Below are 21,841 nucleotides of genomic sequence, written 5' to 3' on the forward strand. Positions count from 1 at the left end.
ATAATACATTATGATGACGATGATGATGATTTTAATAGTAAACGTGTTATTATTATTATTATTATTATTATTATTAAAAGGAAAGGAAAGGATGTGACATGTGGCCAAGTATGGTGTCCCATACTTGGAATTTGTGCTCTGCATTTAACCGTCCAAGTGCACACACACACAGCAGTGAGAAGTGAACACACACACACACTGTGAATATACACCCGGAGCAGTGGGCAGCCAATGCTGCGGCGCCCGGGAGGTGCCTTGCTCAAGGGTCTCACCTCAGTCGTGGTATTGAGGGTGGAGAAGAGCGCTGGACATTCACTCCCCCCCCACCTACAATCCCTGCCGGACCTGAGACTCGAACCCGCAACCTTCAGGTTACAAGTACAACTCTCTAACCATTAGGCCACCAGTAGGAGTCCGGGTGGTACCAAACCCGGTTCTTGACCCGTACAGCCCTATGATTTCCGCGATGGAGAAAACGCGGACGGAATCCAGTTATAAAAACATAATTTACAGTTTAGCACGGAATGTCACGGAATTTGTCAAAGTTTGGATGAATTAATCAAAAGTAGGTCATTACACTTTAATCAAATCGTGACATGGACTAGTATCTGTAAATATTAAGCCGCAAAAGTCGATTCAAATATGAATCCTGCACGTTCTGCGAGTCTCTGTGTGAATGAATGAATGAATGAATGAATGGCAGAGACACGCTGTTTTTTTTTTATTACATACACTGAAGCGCACCTGACGCTCTCTGTGATTTTCATCATCTACCGTCTCAATGAGGACATAAATACATAAACTACATCTCCAGAACTGTTCTGAGAGTCACTTCACGAGCATTTTACCGTTTCATTTGAGTAAAACCAGTGTCATCTCATATGGATATATTTATTAGAATGTATGTGATACTATTACTACTGTTGAGAAAATTAATAAATCTTTATTTTTAAAGAAATAATCACACAATATTTCTTCCATATTTTAATTTTAATAGTAAATCCCCTTTATTTACCAAAAAAAATTAAATGTGTTTACATTTCATTAATTAAAAGACAAATTAAATTTGGGTGAAACTTGTTTACTGTTTTTCATACTTTATTACTTGAAACACAATTTTAAATAAGTATAAAGAATGGCATTGATTTTTGTACATTTTTTGTTTGACTTTATTAATAAAAATAGTGTGTTTTTTAATTAGCATGTTTTTGTGTTTTGCTTTGGTACCGAGAACCGTTTAATAATTAACTAAATAATTATTATTCTTATATTATTAAATGTATCAATTTATGTTTTAATGGTTACATAATAATAATAATAATAATAATACATTTCTACATTTATATGATTATTATTATTACTTCTACTACTACTATATTGTTATTAGTAGTAGTAGTACTAGTGCTAGTAAATAATTTATTATTCATATTATTATTATTATTCATATTATTATATTATTAAATTGATCAATTTCTATTTTAATACAATATTAAATATATTGCTACTACTAATACATAATAATAATACATTTATATTTTTAATAGCAGTAATAGTTTATAAAAATAAATAGAATAAAATAATTTATTTTATCTGATCATAAAATATTTTTTTCTTTCATAAATTGGACAGCATGGTTGTGCTTTGACATTGGGTTGCTAGAGTAAATTTTCTTTTTCCTGGCACAAACCTGATCTCAGATTTCAAGCAATCTGTCATCGCCATTTAATCATCATTTTATTCTGTTCTTTGGTCTTGAACACCTGTAAATGAAACCTGATTTTCCTGAGTTCAACGTATTGCCCCCTTCATGCTAAAACTGAAACCAAATTCAATATAGAAGAATTAATAATCAAATTCTTCACCTGCTTTTCTAAATTTGTGCCACCCAAACTCACTGGCCTCCCGCTAATCAGGATTAAATGATTGGCTCTGTGTTTCCAAAGGCTTCGCAGATCCAGGAATTCCAAAAGCAGCTGGAAAGCTTTGTGTCATAATCTGTCTTGAAAGGATTTTCCACACTTTCAGTATGCAATGGGTCAAGCGTATAGGACGTGGTTTTCTCTGAAGCCTGTGGGAGTCAATGGATAAGAAACCACATTGGATGTGATTCTCATTGTTCTTTCATGCTTTGTGGTTCAAACTTAATGCAACATGAAGGGAATAGTTCATGCAAAACTGAAAATTGTCATTTATTTACGCAGTATTTACAGCAAACCAGTCTGCTTTTCCATGGAAAACTAAATCAATTTTGTTATAGGGAAGAAAGGCGTGCACAGATTCTTTTGAATTTTCTTTTTATTTTCATTCTGTATCATGTTGTCAACAACAATCAAGTGAAAAACCTTTGACATGCATTGGAAACCCCTGCAGCAAAATATCATTTATGCAAATCCTAAATGCTTCACAGATAGCAAAGCTTGTGTCCTTAACTTTGATATTTGCAAACTCCCCACAGCAGTGTCACATGTTTCCTGGGGCGTTGACTCAACAAAATATAATGGAAAAGATCTTTCACAGATGAGATACTTGTTTCCTAATGGAAATGTTCACCCGAAAATGGCATTTTTGTCGTCATTTTCTCTTTTTTTATTTTTTATTTTTTTCTTCTGACACACAAAATGAGATGGTAGCAAAGCGATTGATAGCAACTGATATTCACTACTGCTTTTTCGTGTGTTTCAGCAAGCCCATGATGGACCTGCTGGTCATGCTTTGTGCGAAGTACCACCTGAACCCGTCTGGCCACACCATAGAGCTCATCACCACCAACAGAAACCATGTGAAGTTCAAACCCCATGCCCTTATTGGAGCGCTAGAGGCTGAGAAGATCCTGCTGAAACCGAAAGGCATGGAGGACAAAAACAAAAAGACAGGACCACAGATGCCTGAGGTATGTACTTCAGCAACATTTAAAAATATTAAGAAAAAATTTTTTTTTTTTACTGAAAATAGAAATATCTTGCATAGTACACATACTATATACATCAGCACTAGTAATAATAATAGTATTTATTATTTTTATTTATTATTATTATTATTATGTAAAGAAATGAATAAATATAAAAAATATTTACAGAAAATAAAATATATATTGTGCACAGTACTATTATTGTTGTTGTTATCATTTAAAGAAATTAATAAATATTTACAGAAAATAAAAGTATTATGTTCTACAAGCGATTCAGGGAAGGCGATTCATCTGTGATTATGAAAGCAATATTGCATAGCTTACAAACTGTAATTACAGGATGTTCCATAACTTAGTTACATACTAAGTACCTTTTATTAATGTAAGTACAACGGCTACTACTAAGCACTTAATTAGGTAATTACTCTGTATTATGACACCTTAAAATAAAGTGTTACCGCGATTTTATCGTGCAGCCCTAGTACACATACTATGTACTTCAGCAATTGTAAAACTATTTTATTATCATAATTATTTAAATAAATTAATATTAATATTAATATAAATTTACAGAAAAAACAAGCTTATGAACATATACTTTAGCATTAGTAAAAATATTTTATTAGTGAGGTATTCTGAACTAAAAATGTGTATTTAGAATGTAAATATGATCCATTTGGATGCTGATGTCAACCTGAAAAGTTTCTGTAAATCTTAGTGTTGTCATTTTCATGTTCATGTTTGTTCATTTAGTCATGAGTAAAAGCAGATCTCCTGTTCCACACCCTGTGAGATGAGCCTGAAGTATATCTAGATGACTCAAAGCACCGGAGCATGGCTGTACCATGCTAACAATCCACATCATAACGAATAACAAACAATATCACATTACACCAAATAAAAAGCATACAGTGGGGATCGAAAGTTTGGGAACCCCTTGCAGAATCTGTGAAAATGTGGATAATTTGACCAAAATAAGAGAGATCATACAAAATGCATGTTATTTTTTATTTAGTACTGTCCTGAGTAAGATATTTTCCATAAAATATGTTTACATATAGTCCACAAGACAAAAAAATAGCTGAAATTATTAAAATAACCACATTCAAAAGTTTGGGAACCCTTGGTTCTTAATACTGTGTGTGGTTACCTGGATGATCTACGACTGTTTTTTTGTTTTGTGATGGTTGTTCATGAGTCCCTTGTTTGTTCTGAACAGTTAAACTGAGCACTGTTCTTCAGAAAAATCCTCCAGGTCCTGCAGAATCTTCAGTTTTCCAGCATCTTTTGCATATTTGAACCCTTTCCAGCAGTAACTGTATGATTTTGAGATCCACCTTTTCAAGCTGAGGATGATTGAGGGACTCAAACACAACAATTAAAAAAGGTTCAAACATTCACTGATGTTCCTGAAGGAAACACGATGCATTAAGAGCCGGGGGTGAAAACTTTTTGAATTTGAAGATCAAGGTAAATTGTACTTCATTTGTTTTCCAGGAAACATGCAAGTATCTTCTGTCGCGTCAGAAGGGCAGTACTAAATGGAAAAATATGATATTTCAACAAAATAAGAAAAATTTGGACATCTTCATCCTGTTCAAAAGTTTTCACCCCCCGGCTCTTAATGCATCGTGTTTCCTTCAGGAGCATCAGTGAATGTTTGAACCTTTTTTAATTGTTGTGTTTGAGTCCCTCAATCATCCTCAGTGTGAAAAGGTGGATCTCAAAATCATACAGTTACTGCTGGAAAGGGTTCAAATATGCAAAAGATGCTGGAAAACTGAAGATTCTGCAGGACCTGGAGGATTTTTCTGAAGAACAGTGCTCAGTTGAACTGTTCAGAACAAACAAGGGACTCATGAACAACCATCACAAAACAAAAAAAATAGTCGTAGATCATCCAGGTAACCACACACAGTATTAAGAACCAAGGGTTCCCAAACTTTTGAATGTGGTTATTTTAATAATTTTAGCTATTTTTTTGTCTTCTGGACTATATGTAAACATCTTTTATGGAAAATATCTTACTCAGGACAGTACTAAATAAAAAATAACATGCATTTTGTATGATCTTTCTTATTTTGGTAAAATTATCCACATTTTCACAGATTCTGCAAGGGGTTCCCAAACTTTCGCATGCCACTGTAACTGCACACAACAGCTCTGTTTCAAACCCGTCCTGCCATCTACTGCCTACATAGGGCAGCATCCTACTGAAATGGCATTATACAAATACTGCTTCTCATGTGTAGTGCACTGGAGATTTGACCAACGGTTTGGCATAAGCATATTACAAAGTTAACAACATGATATTCTAACAAGTATAAAAATGCACAGAATGCACAGACAGTAGATAATAGTATTAAAATTGAGAAATTGTCATAAATATTTTATAATATTAATATATATATTTTAAATATTTATTAATATGGTTTTAGTATTAAATAATTAAATGCAACCTTTTTTCGGCATTAAATTAGGTTTGGCAGTTATTTAGGTGAATTAATTTTTATTTGTGCAGTAATAGTTTTTATTTATTTCCAGTTTTAAATTTTTTGCTTCAACTTCAACTTATTTGCCAAGGCAACATTTTTTCATGTTTATTTTATTTTATATGATATTATATTTTATTATATTATACTTATATTATATATTAATCAGTGATCCCTATATGGTCGTCTCACGAGTATTTGAAACAGAAGCGCACAAAATCCTGCCGTATTCTTTACTTTCCTTCTCTTTCAGGCAACCGTACGATTAGTAATCAACTACAAGAAAACCCAGAAAACCATTCTCAGGGTGAGTCCTCGGGTTCCTCTACGAGAACTGCTTCCGGCGATCTGCGAGAAATGTGAATTCGACCCGCAGACCATGGTTTTGTTACGAAACGTCCACTCAGAAGACACTTTGGACCTGAGCGGCTCCCTCAATGATTTTGGCCTGAGGGAAGTGTATGCGAGAGACACCAAAGGTCAGAACCCACTGTGTGTTTAAGCTAAGTGCATTAAAATGACTCGTATGAAATCATGCAGGACCGGTTTTCATAAGGTCACATTGAGATACTCTGCAAAACATTTTTGCTATACTGTACTCTTGGGTTTGTGATTTTTCTTGCAGTTATTAGCCCTGTAAGTCTGCCTCCATCTCCAACTCACTCAGGTAAGTGATGTTAAATATATCACATTTTCCATTTTATAAGAAAAAAAATCATATTTTGTTGCACAATTTGAAATAACACATACATGCAAATGCATTGGCTTTTATTCTAGACTGGGCAAATGTCCATTATCCATATGATTGACTGTATGCTTGTCATGTTGTTGTTCTTTATTTTGAAGCATCCTTGAGCACAGAAAAGGCACTATATAAATTAAACATCATAATATTATTATTATTATTAATAATAATAATAATAATGACATTTATTCAAATAATGTATTTATTTACAAAAAATGTTTTGCCTAAAAAGGAATTATTCCTATTTATTTAAATATTGTGCATGCTTGCATTAACTTCTTTTAAATAAGAAGTTAAGGATTTCTACCTAAACTGCATTGAATCGCAGAAATATTTCATCATGGGAAGGAGAAAATCCAGAAGGAGAAAGAAAAGAGGCGATTCAGCTTATTTCGGAAAGGAAGTAAGAAGCAATCCGAACAGGTGAGTAATGAAATCCTATATGTCTATAACAAAGAACGATAACATGCTTGGAGAGTTTCTAGTAATGTTAAGATAAGGTTAAAGGCTTGTGTGTTTTCACTTCTTTGTAAACATTCCCTGGTCATATTTGCTCTATGCAAATGGTTAAAGACTGTACTTATTCGTGATTGGCTTGCCGATGGCACTGGTTGGGAGTGTGCTGACTTGTGATTGGCTGTCTGTCATTAAAGTCTATGACCGTGAGCGCACCGGCATCTCCAGTGCACAGGAAGCAGAGGCCGGTCAGCATGAATTCCTTCAGCACGCATTCGCCCATTACCTACGATTCCAACACCATGCCCTCCGACATGCCAAAGAAAAGACGAGCCCCGTTGCCGCCGAGTATGATGTCACAGAGCATGCCTACCGACCTGGGTCATCAAACCGCCGCGCATCCCGATGGCAACCAGGTATGTAGCGCTGTTCTGGAATTGTCATGCATTAGTCCAAAAGTCTGAGAGCACAGTAAAAATCTGGGATTTCTTTCATGTAAATACGTTTTTGGATTTTAAGAAAGCAAAGAATATAGATTTGCATAAAACAAGGAAGGATACTGCACTATTCTCCAGCAGTTTCCTGGGTCAAAATGATTGATGCTTACATACAATACACATGAAGCTGATTAATTACATCATATAAATTTATCAATTGCTTTATATTATATTAGGTTATTAGTTTCTATAAAACAAACTATAGTTTGACAAATTTTGCTTTAGATTATAGTTTCTATAAAAACAATCTGTGGAAACATTGGACACTTAAACTGCACTAAAAATGTCTGAAGGTCATTTGTATTATATACAAAATATCAAAGCAAGTAAAAGCAAGAAAGACAGCACAATACTTCTAACAAAAGATTTAATAAAAAAAGTTGTTTGGTAGATTTAAATGATAAAAACATGCCTTGTTCACTAACGTCACTTTTCTTCAACGTTTAGCTTCATGACCTTTAATCAGCTGGTGTTTGGTGAATTTTAGTAGATGTATGAAGTTGGTTCTTTTCAAAGTGATGCAGGCATTTCATTCAGACATTTTTGTAGGTGTGGTTTAGGTTTCCAGACACTCCTGGGTGCCACTGTAAGTGAGCCTTCATTATCTTGAATTGTTTAAAAAAAAAACTGACTGTATATTTTTTGTTATAAAAAATTGAATATTTTGTTATAATTTTTGCTTTATTTTAATTTATTTTATTTTTCTATAAAACAATCTATAAAAAATAAAATAAGTGCATTGACATTCAGACATTTTATTTTATGTAATGCAAACTTTAGCAAATAAAACAAATGCAGTGAAATTAAGTGTGGGTTTAGGTTTCCAAACACTCTTGGAGCCACTGTAAGTGAGCCTTCGTTGTCGTGGAAGTCTTTTAAAGAAAAAACAAGACAAACTATATTTTGCTTATGAAAATTTTATTTTATATTTTATTTTGCAACTAGGAAATAAAACAAATGCAGTGACATTCAGACATTTTTAAGTGTGGTTTAAGTTTCCAAACACTCTTGGAGCCACTGTAAGTGAGCCTTCATTGTCGTGGAAGTCTTTTAAAGAAAACACAAAACAAACAAGACTTTGTAACCTGTTATTTCATGACCTGAGTTCAAAGCTCACGTCTGAATTTACACATAAACGGCACTCTGCGAATACAATGAGCGGTTAAACCTTGCTTTCACAGTATTTGTTTTGTTTCTACATAAACTCGGCGTTGGGTTGAGTCATTTCATCACCTTGTCATTAGGGAATGTGGTTACGTTTCCCACAGCCAAATTATGTGTCATATTTATTTCTGCTTTCCACAGAATATGGCCCCTTTGAGCCGGGGGTCCTCGACAGAGTCGTCCTTCAAGAAGTCCACCAAGCGGAAGGCCCCCCCGCCCCCCACCTCGAGCAGCGCAGCCCCTCCTGATGAAAGCACACAGGACAGAGGCATGACAGGTCAGTCTGAAGACAACAGAAACTTCCAAAGAACATGCTTGTGTTCACTATCAAGGGTTTACTTGGGTCAAAATGATGGTAGCTTAAATGCACTATCACTTACATTAATGTAAAATAAATTAATCAGTTGCTCAGGAGTGTTTTATGTCATATGTTAGAATGCATTGGATATATGGTATGCATTATGATATATGATATTCGTTTAGTTCAATTTATATAAAACAGACTATAGAAAAGAAAACATAAGTAGCCAAAACACCTTTTAGAAACTAATTACAACTGGCTTAATTGTAATAACAATGCAGTATCGACTTCATCCTCTTATATTAGGTTATAAATATATATATATATATATATATATATATATATATATATATATATATTTAATGCAGGTTAAACTCTGTTTATATGAGCTAAGAGCTATGAGAATTTCATATCTCTGCTATTTCATCATGTTTCGTGCTCAGTAATCTGTTGGCAGTAGGTGTAGAAGTAACAAAAGAAAAAATATTATTTAGAGTTAAGAGTATTATTTGAAGTTATTTCATTATTTAGAGGATTTAGAGGGCTTGAATGAGCACAGCGACTGTACTTTGAACGGGACAGAGGTGTAGGTGGGCATTTGGGGACAGTGCTAAGGGGCCACTGTGTGTTGCAATTGACTTTCTCAAGGTTTGTCTCCACCTAGTGGTTCAATAGACACATCACTGCTTTCTCTGATTTGATTTTTTTTTTACTATCAGGCAAGTGATGTGATTATGCTGCCTTATTAGATACCTTCTGTGTTAGATACCTGCCTGTTGTAAAAAAAAAATTCCCAATTTTTGTGTATGCTTTCTATATTTATTTTAAAGCAAGGGTTTTCAAACTGGGGTCTGGTGTGTAAAGATAAATAATTAATAAAAACAATATATATATATATCTATAATATATATTTATATATATATATATATATAAAATTAGATTAAAATAACTAGATTCAAATAGGTAAATAAATACATCTTACAGTACTATATAGAAAAATAGAACAATATTGTAATAATGTAGATTAAAATAAACTAGATTCAGATAAGTAAACAAGCAAATAAATACATACATATCTAATGTACAGGACTATATAGGAAAACAACTAGAAGAATAATGCAGTAATGTAGAAACAATTAGGTTAAAATACAAGAAAATTTGATAGATTCAAAAAAATAAGTGAGTAAATAAACACATAAACATCTAACAGTGCAGAAGTACAAAAAATAATAGAAAAGTAATGTAGCTTAATAGAAACCTAAATTTCCTGTTTATATTTTAGACATATATTTATAATATAAATTTTTCACTGTATAAAAAAATGGGTCTTTATGCAAGGAACTAAATGCTTGCTTTAAACAGTATATCATGGGGGTCCGTCGCATGAGGAAGATCATATGTGGGGGTCTGTAACATAAAACAAATAAAATAAATAAATAAAGAATATGATGTTAATAAAGCATAAGATTCTACAGTAAGATCCAAGTTGTGTTGGCATCTCAGAAGGCAGCTGTCTATGTAGGCTGCTCACGATGTGCTGGATGTGAGCCGTTGGGTGGAGGCTGTGCTGGTGAGAATTTACTGGATGAGTTAAATGTTTGCAGCTGCATCAGCTCGACTCGTTCTCACACTCATACACACGTACGGGCACACAGTTACACAGTTAGCTGCAGCTGCGGTGTGTGTTTGGGTGTAAACACAGCTCTGACATTTCATCAGAGCAAACGTTCAACCTGACATTTTCCTGGATGAATATTGAAATTTCACTGAATGATTACAGCTGCTTAAAGTAGGCTGCTTATGAGTTTGACACAGAGTCGTTTTGACCTGTTCATTGAAAGGAATCGACTCGGAGTCATTTGTTTGGGAATCATTGGTTGCACAGTGTTTTTTTTTTTTTTATTGCATGCAGTTTTTAAAGTCTATTGATTGTCTCATATTGTTTATACTGCCTGTCTTTCTCTCTCATCACAATTAGTCTGAACTACAAGCTCAGAAAATTCACTAAAACATTTATTTTGTGGAAAAAGTTATTTATTGCTTTCATTTCGTTTCTGTTGCCTGTGCATTTGACTCTGAATGCGCTTAGCCACATCTTACAGTATGATATCACAGTTTAGAGTTGAAGTTTTAATGAGATGTCTATTTTCACTTTAATTACTGTTGTACTGAAGACTCTGTTGCCAAGGTAACACACTCATGCTGCATAATTAGTCAGTTTGATCATTATCGATCTATCGTTCTATCTATCGATCCTTCTATCATTCTATTCATCTATCTATCCATCTATCGTTCTCTCTATTTATCATCTATCTATCGTTCTATCCTTCTATCTATTGCTCTATCTCTGTTCTGTTCTTCAATCATACTTTCTGTCATCCATCCATCCATCATCCATCCATCTATTGTTCTATTGATTATTCCATTGATTTATCATTCTATTAATCAATCTATTTACCAATTATTCTATCCACCCACCCGTGCATCAATCCATCCATTTGTTTGTAGCTTTTCTGCTCTTTACCTTTTTTACAGATAAATACAGTATGTAACTAACTTTGTTTGCTTTTACAGCATGTAAACTTTTCTCATTTGTTATATAAATCAAATCTCTTTGGATCAGTTTTATTCTTTTTGTTGCAATTTTAAAATATTATAATGACCTGGTACATCGCCCTAATTCTCTTCATCTTTTTCTCATCTCATCTCTGCTGTTTTCATATTGTTGACCTGATCATGCTCTTCATCTGAGGCATGAAATTCTAAAAAAGGAATCTTTTAATCAAATTTCACTTTAAACCATGTCTGTGCTGGAAGTGAACGATGCAACAAAACCGGTCCTGTTGTAATCAATGAAGCATTGCATACTTTGTTTTATACTGCTCACCTGCATTGCACATCTGTGGAGTAAATGCATTAAGAAAAAAACATCTCTCTGTAACTTTTATATGCTTTATCTCTGAAAGCACTCATAAAAATACATTGTTTTCTTAAGACGTGGGTTTTATGTGAAGTAAAAAGTGAGATGAGGAATGTAAGTGCTCTCTAATCAGGAGCCGAAATCTGCAGGCAGACTTTTCTTTTTGTTCATAACTATACAAAGATGGCCTCCCAAGTGTGTTTTATGAATACTTTTGCTGAGTTGCATTGTGTCACAAGGCTTTTTTCAGTGCAGGGTCATGTCAACACTGATTGGCAGATAAGGTCTAATAACTTCACTGAGAGAAACTGAGAAAGCAAATAAATAAATAGAGCCCCAAAACACACAAATACGAGCTCAGAGTGGAGCAGAGATGGAAAGAGCGGCTGCAGAAGGGCTTTGAATCTAAATGTCTGAGAGAGATCACAGAGACAGCTCTCTGGATGTTTCTTCATCTCGCTGCTCTCCAGAGAGGGTGATTGAAGAGCTGAATCAGGCGAGAGAAGCGAGACGTCTTAATTAACGGCGCTCGCTCAGTCTGAGGAGCAGAGAATCAATATTAATGCTGCATATGCCAGATCTCTCCCTCTATCAGCTGAGAATGGGCATCACTTCAGTTTGATGTGGAAACCCCTGAGTTATTGTTGCTGAGGGATACAGTGAAGAGCTCAAAGGATTGGGCTGCACTTTGTAATATTTAAGCATCTGACTGTGCATTTGTCGTGATTTTACACTGCAGAAGCAGCGTTGGCGTCTCCTCTGGAGGAGATCAGGGAACAGGAGGAGATGAATGTGAGCGCAGAAGGTCAGGTGGTCGCTGTGGAGGAGGATGACGACAGCAGCCTCAACCTGTCCGCCGACATCTCTCTGGACTCGGGCCGGGCTGGGACGGCAACTCCGTCTCAGGATTCAGAGATTCTGGAAAGCGGGATAGCCAGAGACAATCCATCTTGTGACCTGTCCACAGATGCAGAGTACGTACTGTGCAGTAGTGTTAATTTTATACAAACCAGTAACACTTAACGCAAAGCCTTTGTATGATGCATTATAAAGGGTTATTAAAGGGTAAAAAGCATTATAATTATTCATAATATGCGTTGTAATACATTATATCTTGTTGTAAATAATTATATCCAAATTTAAAATGCATAGTGTACCAATGAATTAAGTGTTATAATGTATTAACTGTGGTTACAATTATTAATGAGATTGTACAATGCATTATAAGGTGCATTACAAGGCATAATTAATGCATTAAAACTACTTTTATAATGCGTTATACATAAAGGCTTTAAGTAAAGTGTTTCTAAACTACCCTACCGAACCAGCCTGAAGAACCCTATCAACGCCTAAAAACAAGCCAGAACACTCTAGCAAAGCTTAGAAACCCATCAGAAAACCTTACTGTGCCTGTTGTTATTGTTAATAAATGTTCAAATGATTCAATATGATTTTTGGTAATTGTAATAAATATGATACAGAATTAAAATATAAATATATGATGAAACGGTTACACTTTGCAATAAGGTTCCATTTTTTTACATTAGTTAACTGCATTAGTTAACAATGACAAATACTTATGAAGCATTTATTAATCTTAGATTGTTAATTTCGTTAATTTCATCTATTTAATTCAATTCATTAATAAAATCAAAAGTTCTGTTTGTTCATATTATTTAACCGGCTTGAGCTAAGAAGGAACAAATTTATTTTCATTAACTAACATCAACAAAGACAAAGAAATATGTAACAAATGTATTGTTCATTGTTCGTTAGTCTTAGTTTAACCACCACCATTAATTTATGGGACCTTATCCTAAAGTGTTACAAAAAAAAATTAAAAATATTATAATATTAGAAATTTTGTCTTGCCAAGTAACTGAAATAAAATAAGTATAAGATTGAAGTACTGTACTAAAATGACTAAAAATTGAAATAAAACTAAATAGAAAAAAAAGACAAACGAACATAAATTGATCAAAACTTACTTAAATGAAAATATAAAAATAAAAAGTAATTCTAAATATTAACACATTGCAACCATTCTTAAAGGTGCAGTAGGAGATCTTGGAAAATGCTAACTTTAGCCTGATAGCACTGAAAGCAAACATCCCACCCTCCCTGCAATCGCTGTCCAAAGCCACGCCTCCTGAACGTTATATAAGCACACAGACCAGACGGCCAGAGACAACATTACTACAATACATCATATGTCATTAACCGGTGAGAAAGTTTTGTAGCACAGTTAGTAAAAGTACAACAATACCAGAAAGGAAGATCAGGTTGTTAATGTTTGCCTGCCATTCTCGCTCTGTCTGCACAGCGTACGTGAACGCGCTGATGACGTATCCTGTCTGCGCGAACAGAGTGCGCAGAGGTATGCTATTACATACTATGTTGACAGGCAGGTAGGAAAGTCAATCAAAACACTCGGAGCAAGCATTTTGTTTGGCCGAACATTTCTTGGTCCTTAACTGAAAATTGAGTGTTTAATCTTGTCATTTTACATTATTGACACACTATTTTCCTATTTTGATATTGGAAAGTTGCTTTGACACAATCTGTATTGTTAAAAACGCTATATAAATAAAGGTGACTTGACTACGCCTTCCACAGAATATACAGTCATGGCCAAAAATATCGGCACCCTTGGTAAATTTGATCAAAGAAGGCTGTGAAAATTAATCTGCATTGTTAATCCTTTTGATCTTTTTATTAAAAAAATTCACAAAAATCTAACCTTTCATTGGATAATAAGAATTTAAAATGGAGGGAAATATCATTATGAAATAAATGTTTTTCTCAAATACACGTTGGACACAATTATTGGCACCCCTAGAAATTCTTATGAGTAAAATATCACTGAAGTATATTCCCATTCATATTCACAATTTCGAGCACTCCAGGGTGATTATGAACATGAAATTATCCAACCATGGCTTCCTGTTTCATAGAAATATAAATAGGCGAGAAAACAAAGCCCAAATTCCCTTAATCATCCATCACAATGAGAAAAACCAAAGAATATATTTCTGATGTGCAGCAAAACATAATTGAGCTTCACAAATTAGTGAAGTGGCTTTAAGAAAAGAGCTACAGCAGTGAAAATTCCCATTTCCACCATCAGGGCAATAATTAAGAATTTCCAATCAACAGAAAATGTTACGAATCTGCCTGGAAGAGGACGTGTGTCTATATCGTCCTAATGCACGGTGAGAAGGAGAGTTTGAGTGGCTAAAGATTCTCCAAGGACCACAGCTGGAGAATTGCATAAAATAGTTGAGTCTCGTTGTCAGAAAACCTTAAAAAAAATAATTTGTCAAACAGCATCTTCATCACCACATGTTGTTTGGGAGGGTTTCAAGAAAAATTCTCCAAGCTCTTCCAAAAACAATCTCCAGCATATTCAGTTATCAGACACGACTGGAACTTCAAATGAGACTGACTTCTATGGTCAGATGAAACTAAAAAAATTTGCTTTTTAGCAGCAAACACTCAAGATGGGTTTGGTGAACACGGGGATAAAAAGTACCCCATGTGTACAATTAAATATACTGCTGTATTTTGTATGTTGTGTGCCTGTATTTCTGCTGGAGGCCCTGGACATCTTGTTTAGACACATGGCATCATGGATTCTATCAAATACCAACAGATAAAAATCAATAAGTGACTGATCTTATAACGGGCCTTGTTTGGATCATCCAACCGTACAATAATCCAACCTTAAAAACAACACAAAAATGGGTCACTAAAAGATCGAAAAGGATTAACATTGCAGATTAATTAATTTCACAGCCTTCTTTGATCATATTTACCAAGGGTGTCGATATTTTTGGCCATGACTGTATAAATACAGATAAATACATTTAGACCACTTAACTTAATGATTGCTATCGGCATGTGAAGAGACTTTAAACCAGCATAACAAAAAATGTTTCTGAAGACAATCACCTATTGCACCTTTAAGGCCCCGATATACTTCAACGAAATCGAAGAACGAACTGATATGACGTCATTTTGAACAAAATCAGGCCGAAACGAAGTTCGTTTTGAGTTCGATTTGGCAGTTCGAAACCGCTCACCAAAGCGAACTTTCTGGGGGAGTTCATTTTGGCTCCTAAACACTTTTGAGCTACCATTGGTCCATGGCGATTACGCAACATAGCCTCCTATGCTTTACACTAGCACTGTGTTGAATAGCTGAGCTGCCACAAATATAGCCGCACCTGTACAATCACTCGCAGAGAGACTTTAAAGATTCAGAGAAAGCATTTCATTCCTAGAAAGAAATTGCAACGAAGCTTGACGTCGAAGACTTTTTGCATAACTCGTCGACGACGAGTTATGCAAAAAGCGACGTAGAGAAACATCAGATACAAGTTTTCCAAAGCCATGAAAAGAATGAAACGAAAGAGTAAAGATGTAAGGTAGCAAGTACCAAATACATGTTTCAAATAAATGTTACACCATACTGCTGCAGTTGTTGTTTCAATAAGCGAATTTAAAAGGTAAACAATAAATAAAATACCAAAAGAACATACAATAATAAACCTTTATTTTTATCAAATCATGACACCACAAAATATAAAAACGTGTTATAATTTATCCAGTTTAATAAAAGACCTAGATACAGCATCATTGCGTCATTGTGTTTAGGGCATTCGCGCGAGTGTTGCGACATATGTTTACATTAATCTACACCCCGTCTCAAGCAGCGCGGGGGTGTTGGAATGTTTGAAAACAGTATACTGTCGCTCAGCCTTTTCGAACTTCTTTTTGCCCTCAAACGAAGAACGAAAACAAACTTCGTTTGAAGTATATCGGGGTCTTTAACTCCACAGCAACACCTATAAACCAGCAAAAACAGCCTAGCAACCAGCCAAAGCAATCTAGAAATGCCTGAGGTTTAGGAGATTTAGGTTCCTTCTTTATAAATGTATGTACATTTTTTTTTTTTTTTTTTATTAAATGTATTTTTCTATGTTGTCTTTAACCTTTGCATGGTTTTTACCCTTAACAGAGTTGCAGAAGCCACAGTGAATGGCAAGATTCAATCGGACCAAGCCGCAAGCTCTCATATCCCTTCAGAAGAGATAGGTGAGCTTCAACCCATGTGTGAGATCTTTCAGCACCTCTGGTGTTACACTTTAGTGTACTTTATGCAATTGTTATTTATACCTATGAGTCAATTTTGCAGCTTAGTTTTAATAAATGCTCTGGTTGAGTTCTGAAACTTACAGTAGTACAACAAACTCTTTAATCTCTGAAGATCAAACAGGAAAATGTGATTCTTCATGATATGATCTCTATAAAAAGTCAGATATGACACCATAAGAAAGCGTTGTTTGATGTGCAACGGGTTATTTTACAGTAAAACTCCAGTGACAGAATAAAAGGCTTCGGTGTATGACTTTGTTTTCGCTTTCTCTAGAGCCCCCGACGGAAAAGACAGAAGAGGCGATTCAGACTTCAGAAAGTGGCCCTGTTCTGGAGGAGGTTTCTGTGAGCGCCACAGAAAAGCCTGTATCTTTGTTCAACAAGCTTCAAACCTCCGAATGTGGCATACAGACATCGCATATGGACTTGCAAGCACAGGGCACAGAGTCCAGCCTCGAAGACCAAGCACCAAAAACTGTCCCCAGTTCAGTCAGTTTCACTCACACTGAAATGCAAATGCAGATGGAACCCAAGAAAACCTCTAATGAGTCATCGAGCTCATGCACTGAACCCTCCACAGCTCCATCTGAGTCCTCAACCGGACTAAAAAGAGACATGGCTACTTCCACAGAAGAGCTGCGTGTTCCTGAGCCACCTTCGCCTGTGATCCAACCAACCAAGGATCTGACTCTGACATCCACACCAACCTCTAAAGCAAATACTGTAAAGCATATTGTAGATGCCGAACCCAAACCCAAACCATTCAATGAGCTCACCCGTGAATACATTCCCAAAGTGGGCATGACCACCTACACCATCGTGCCTCAGAAGTCTCTCGAAAAGCTGCGTTTCTTTGAAGTAGAGTTAACTTTGGAGCCCAATGAAGAATACAAACCCGAAACAAAGTCAGTCTCCAATGGTACAGTTGCTGTTAACGGCCATCAAAATGTCTTTGCTCAAACTAGTCCTTGTACTTCACCTCTAGCTGCCATTTCATCCCCTGTAGAAGGAACTGAATGCAAGAAAGTTCCACCGGCAACAAGACCCAAACCAGCTTCTTTCCGCCTGCCGCAGCACAAACGAATGGCCGGGGATTACGTTGCCTCTGCGGCCGTTCGCCGAGCGAGTGTGGGCAGTAATAGCAGCAGCAGTAGTTGTTGTAGCAGTCCTGCAACCCGGCCCAAAGAAACTGCAAGCAGCCCGCAGTCAGATGTGTTTCCTGCACTGGACAAATTCCCTCCTCCACCGCCACCGGTGCAATGGGAAGTTGAGGAGACCGCAAGAGGCAGTGATGCACCTCGAATTGCAGAGGTGGATGTACCTCTACCCGAAGCTCCCAAATTTCCACCGTTGTCTGTAGTGTCCCGTCAGAAGAGCCTTCCCACAAACCCCACGCCATCGCTGAGTCTAGAGAAGCTGAGAAGCTTCGCCGCTCCCAAACCGTACTCGCCCTCTTCGCCCTCGCGCTTCGCTCAGGCCGTGTCTTCTGCAGTGAAGAGATCGCAGTCGTATTCCCATCAACCCCTGGGGCAGTTACCACGCACGCATCATCTCACAAAACAGAGATCCATTACGGAGTCCCCTGAGCCACCGCCCAGCACTGTGAGTACAACCTAGTAAAACTCTAATTAATAGTGGTTTGTATTATTTATTTACATTTTTTTTTTTTGTGCTGGGCAAGATTAATCGCGATAAGTTTGTGTGTACTATGTATATTTATTTTGTATATATAAATACACACACACACGTGCACACACACAAACATGTATATTTAAGAAATATGTTTATATATCCATTACGGAGTCCCCTGAGCCACCGCCCAGCACTGTGAGTACAACCTAGTAAAACTCTAATTAATAGTGGTTTGTATTATTTATTTACATTTTTTTTTTTTGTGCTGGGCAAGATTAATCGCGATAAGTTTGTGTGTACTATGTATATTTATTTTGTATATATAAATACACACACACACGTGCACACACACAAACATGTATATTTAAGAAATATGTTTATATATTAAATATTTATATGTAATATAAATTATATAAATATAAACATGTAAATAATTTCAAAATATATACTGTATGTGTATACAAAGTGCACCCACATATTATGTACACAAACTTTTTTTGATACGATTAATTGTTGCCCAGCACTACATTTTATTACAATATTTTTATTTGAATTGCTATATGCATTGAAAACTTATTTTCATGACGATTCTATATTATTATTATTATTATTATATTTATTATTATATATTTTGAGTTTGTTTTTGTTTGAACAAAAAGACTCCATTTAACAATTTTGCGTTGCAAAATGAATTGAAAATATATTATTTTTCTGACAATTATTATAAGAAAAACATTATATATTTTAATAAAATAAAGAATATTTTAACTAGTTTTTGCATTGCAAAATGACCCTTTTTCGAGAGAATGACATTTTTCCACCCAGATTTGCTGTAATGCGTTCAAATATTTTACTTTTGATTTGTAATTCTTATTATTTTCGGTTATAATTCACAATTGATTCTCATGATTCTCAGAATACAGAGCAGAATCATGAAACGAGTTTCAGTAGTGCAATTTTGTTTAGCGGTTTTTTTTTTCAGCATCTTGCGGCATGAACATTTAATTTTTGAGTGTAGATAAGTATACAGCTTTTTTTTTTAATGTTCCCCCACAATTGCAGGGGAAATGTGCTTAAAAAATGTAACAATGCAAAGCCGTTTAATTGCCCTAAAATAGACAGCACTTTCTTGAAGAAGAATATAATGTTCATTTCTTTCTTTTGATGTTGAGGTAAAATAGAGGCGTGTTTCTGACAGATTTGATTAAGATGAACTAATAATCTGACATTGTGTCTGCATATGAGGCATGCAGTGAGAAGGTCAGAGTACAGTGCAGGTGGAGTCGGACCTGCAAGGTTTTTTGGGTGCTGCTGTAGCAATGCTTGACTCACCTTTGTAGCCTCATTGTACTACAGTTGTTGTGTAAGTAAATATTCTATTGTGAAATCCACCCGGTTTAAACCGGCGCTGGTAAATTAATATTGGGAGTTGGATGACACTCATTGTAATGGCAGCGTGTGTACTCAATGTATTGACGCACATGGCTCATTAATCTATGTCCTGGATTGACCTGTCTACTCGTCTTTGTTGTTGCGTTGTCGGGGTCAGCTGAGAGCGTGTTTAGAGATGCAGGGCGCTGTTGTGTGCCGTCAGAGTATACAATGTATGTTGGACTCATCGGCGTCAAAACAGTCTTGAGTAAAAGCTTTTGTTTGCTGATGGGTTTAAATTATGTTTAAGATCATTTATGAGAAGATTCAGTCAAGTGTGTCTAAACTTTTGACTGATGGTGTATGTAAATACAGCTGTTTTTGACTGTGTGTTGTTATATTGGTGCATAAAAATTAATATGATTAACTGTTATTCATTCTTCATACAGAAAACTGCTTGGAAGACATGCCTTGATTATTTAAAAATATATATTAATAATATTTATTTTAATAATATAAAAATAATAAACTTTTTATTCCGCAAGGATGTGTTAAATTTATCATAAGACATTTAAAGACATTTATAATGTTGCAAAATATATATTTTTTAAACATTCTCTTCTTCAGAGAATCCTGAAAAAAAAAGTGTACTGGTTTCCACACAAATATTAAGCAGAACAACTGTTTTCAGCATTGATAATAATCAGAAATGTTTCTTGAGCAGCAAATCAGCATATTAGAATGATTTCTGGAGGATCATGTGACACTGAAGAGTGAAGACTGGAGTAATGATGCTGAAAATTCAGCTTTGCATCACAAATAAATTACATTAAAAAAAAATATATATATATATATAGTTGGAAGTTGGAAATAATTTGGTTATGAGTCATTTGGTTTGAAATAATATTTCACAATAGTTCAGTTTTTACTGTACCAAATAAATGCAGCCTTGATGAACATATTCCCTTGGCCTGTAATTTCTAAGCTATATTTGTCTATTAACACTATTAATCAGCATTTTACATACATACGTGTGTGTCTGTGTGAATGAGTGTAGTTTTTCTGATGTGTGTGTGAGTGAGAGTAGTTTCTCTGATGTGTGTGTGAGTGTCTGTGTGACTGAGAGTAGTTTCTCTGATGTGTGTGTGAGTGTCTGTCAGTGGGGTACAGTGGAACATCTATCTGTGTCGTCTTCATGTGATTTATGCGCGTGACGCAGAAGCAGCAGTGTCTTTTTTTCACAGTCCCTGTGGCTGCCTAGTGTGCATCATCCTCAGCCCTCATTGAGAGAGTGTGTATTGTGTGTTTTCTTCCCCCCTGTGGACCACAGGTGACAGACAATGGAGAAGGACGCACAGAGAGATCCGGAGAGGCCCCATGGCAAACAGCAGGCCACGGCGGCCCAGCACCGAGCTCCACCCGAGACGGAGGCATGGGAACATGTAAGATTGGAAATACTCAACATAAATCTAACCATCTCTGAAGCGCTTGCAAACCCTGATAAAACAGTAACCTTTATTTTAAAGGTTTATCCTTATATATTAATAACTGACAATCTGCCATGAATCATTTAATAAAGTCTCTAAAGTATACTTTTGTCTGCAGAGGTGTCTGAAGCATCTTTAGCGCCATCTGCCACATTGAAGGGAATGTCTGAAGTCTTTCATTCAGAGGAAGAATGAAATGTGCCTTCATTGACGGAATTCCAGCGTCACTCGTTCTCAAACATTCCGCAGGTCAAGAGAAAATCTTCCGTCTCCATTTTTGCATAATCATGATTTAGGTTTCTCGCAAATCAAAAGACTTTCAACACTTTTTTTTGTTTTAATCCGGATCTGGTCAGAACTGTGTAGAGCGCAGTCTTCCACTTTTACTTATCTTTTTTTTTGCTTTTTTTCGCCCAACACAGCAGTTTTCAATTAGCCGCAATGTGCCTTAAATGAACTTAAAAAAAAAAAAAAAATATATATATATATATATATATATATATATATATATATATATATATATATATATATATATATATATAAAATGTTACGTTCATTTAAAAATATATATATGAACTGTTTATATATATATTTGATATTATATGTTTAATATATATAAAAATATATATTTATGTAATATATAAGTAAAAAATATAAAATATTTCAAATGTATAAATAAACAACAGTTCATAGAAATCCATATGTCAGTTC

The 21,841-nt window shown here is 35.3% G+C and overlaps 1 protein-coding gene across 2 annotated transcripts in view; it reads left to right on the forward strand.

Moving 5' to 3' along the window:
- LOC306876654 (cordon-bleu protein-like 1) overlaps positions 1-21,590 on the forward strand; it is a 62,532-nt gene extending 40,942 nt beyond the window's left edge. For both annotated transcript variants that reach the window (XM_079427988.1, XM_079427989.1), the window contains 11 exons: positions 2,683-2,890; positions 5,654-5,879; positions 6,026-6,067; positions 6,474-6,568; positions 6,799-7,017; positions 8,404-8,539; positions 12,223-12,457; positions 16,504-16,580; positions 16,915-18,242; positions 20,974-21,085; positions 21,249-21,590. In XM_079427988.1, coding sequence (XP_079284114.1) covers positions 2,683-2,890; positions 5,654-5,879; positions 6,026-6,067; positions 6,474-6,568; positions 6,799-7,017; positions 8,404-8,539; positions 12,223-12,457; positions 16,504-16,580; positions 16,915-18,242; positions 20,974-21,085; positions 21,249-21,250 — 2,680 coding nt within the window. In that variant the 3' untranslated portion in view covers positions 21,251-21,590. The remainder of the gene's footprint in view (positions 1-2,682; positions 2,891-5,653; positions 5,880-6,025; positions 6,068-6,473; positions 6,569-6,798; positions 7,018-8,403; positions 8,540-12,222; positions 12,458-16,503; positions 16,581-16,914; positions 18,243-20,973; positions 21,086-21,248) is intronic.
- The last annotated feature ends 251 nt before the right edge of the window (positions 21,591-21,841 follow it).

Source organism: Barbus barbus (genome assembly GCF_936440315.1).
Source record: "Barbus barbus genome assembly, chromosome: 11".
NCBI classification, from domain to species: domain Eukaryota; kingdom Metazoa; phylum Chordata; class Actinopteri; order Cypriniformes; family Cyprinidae; genus Barbus; species Barbus barbus.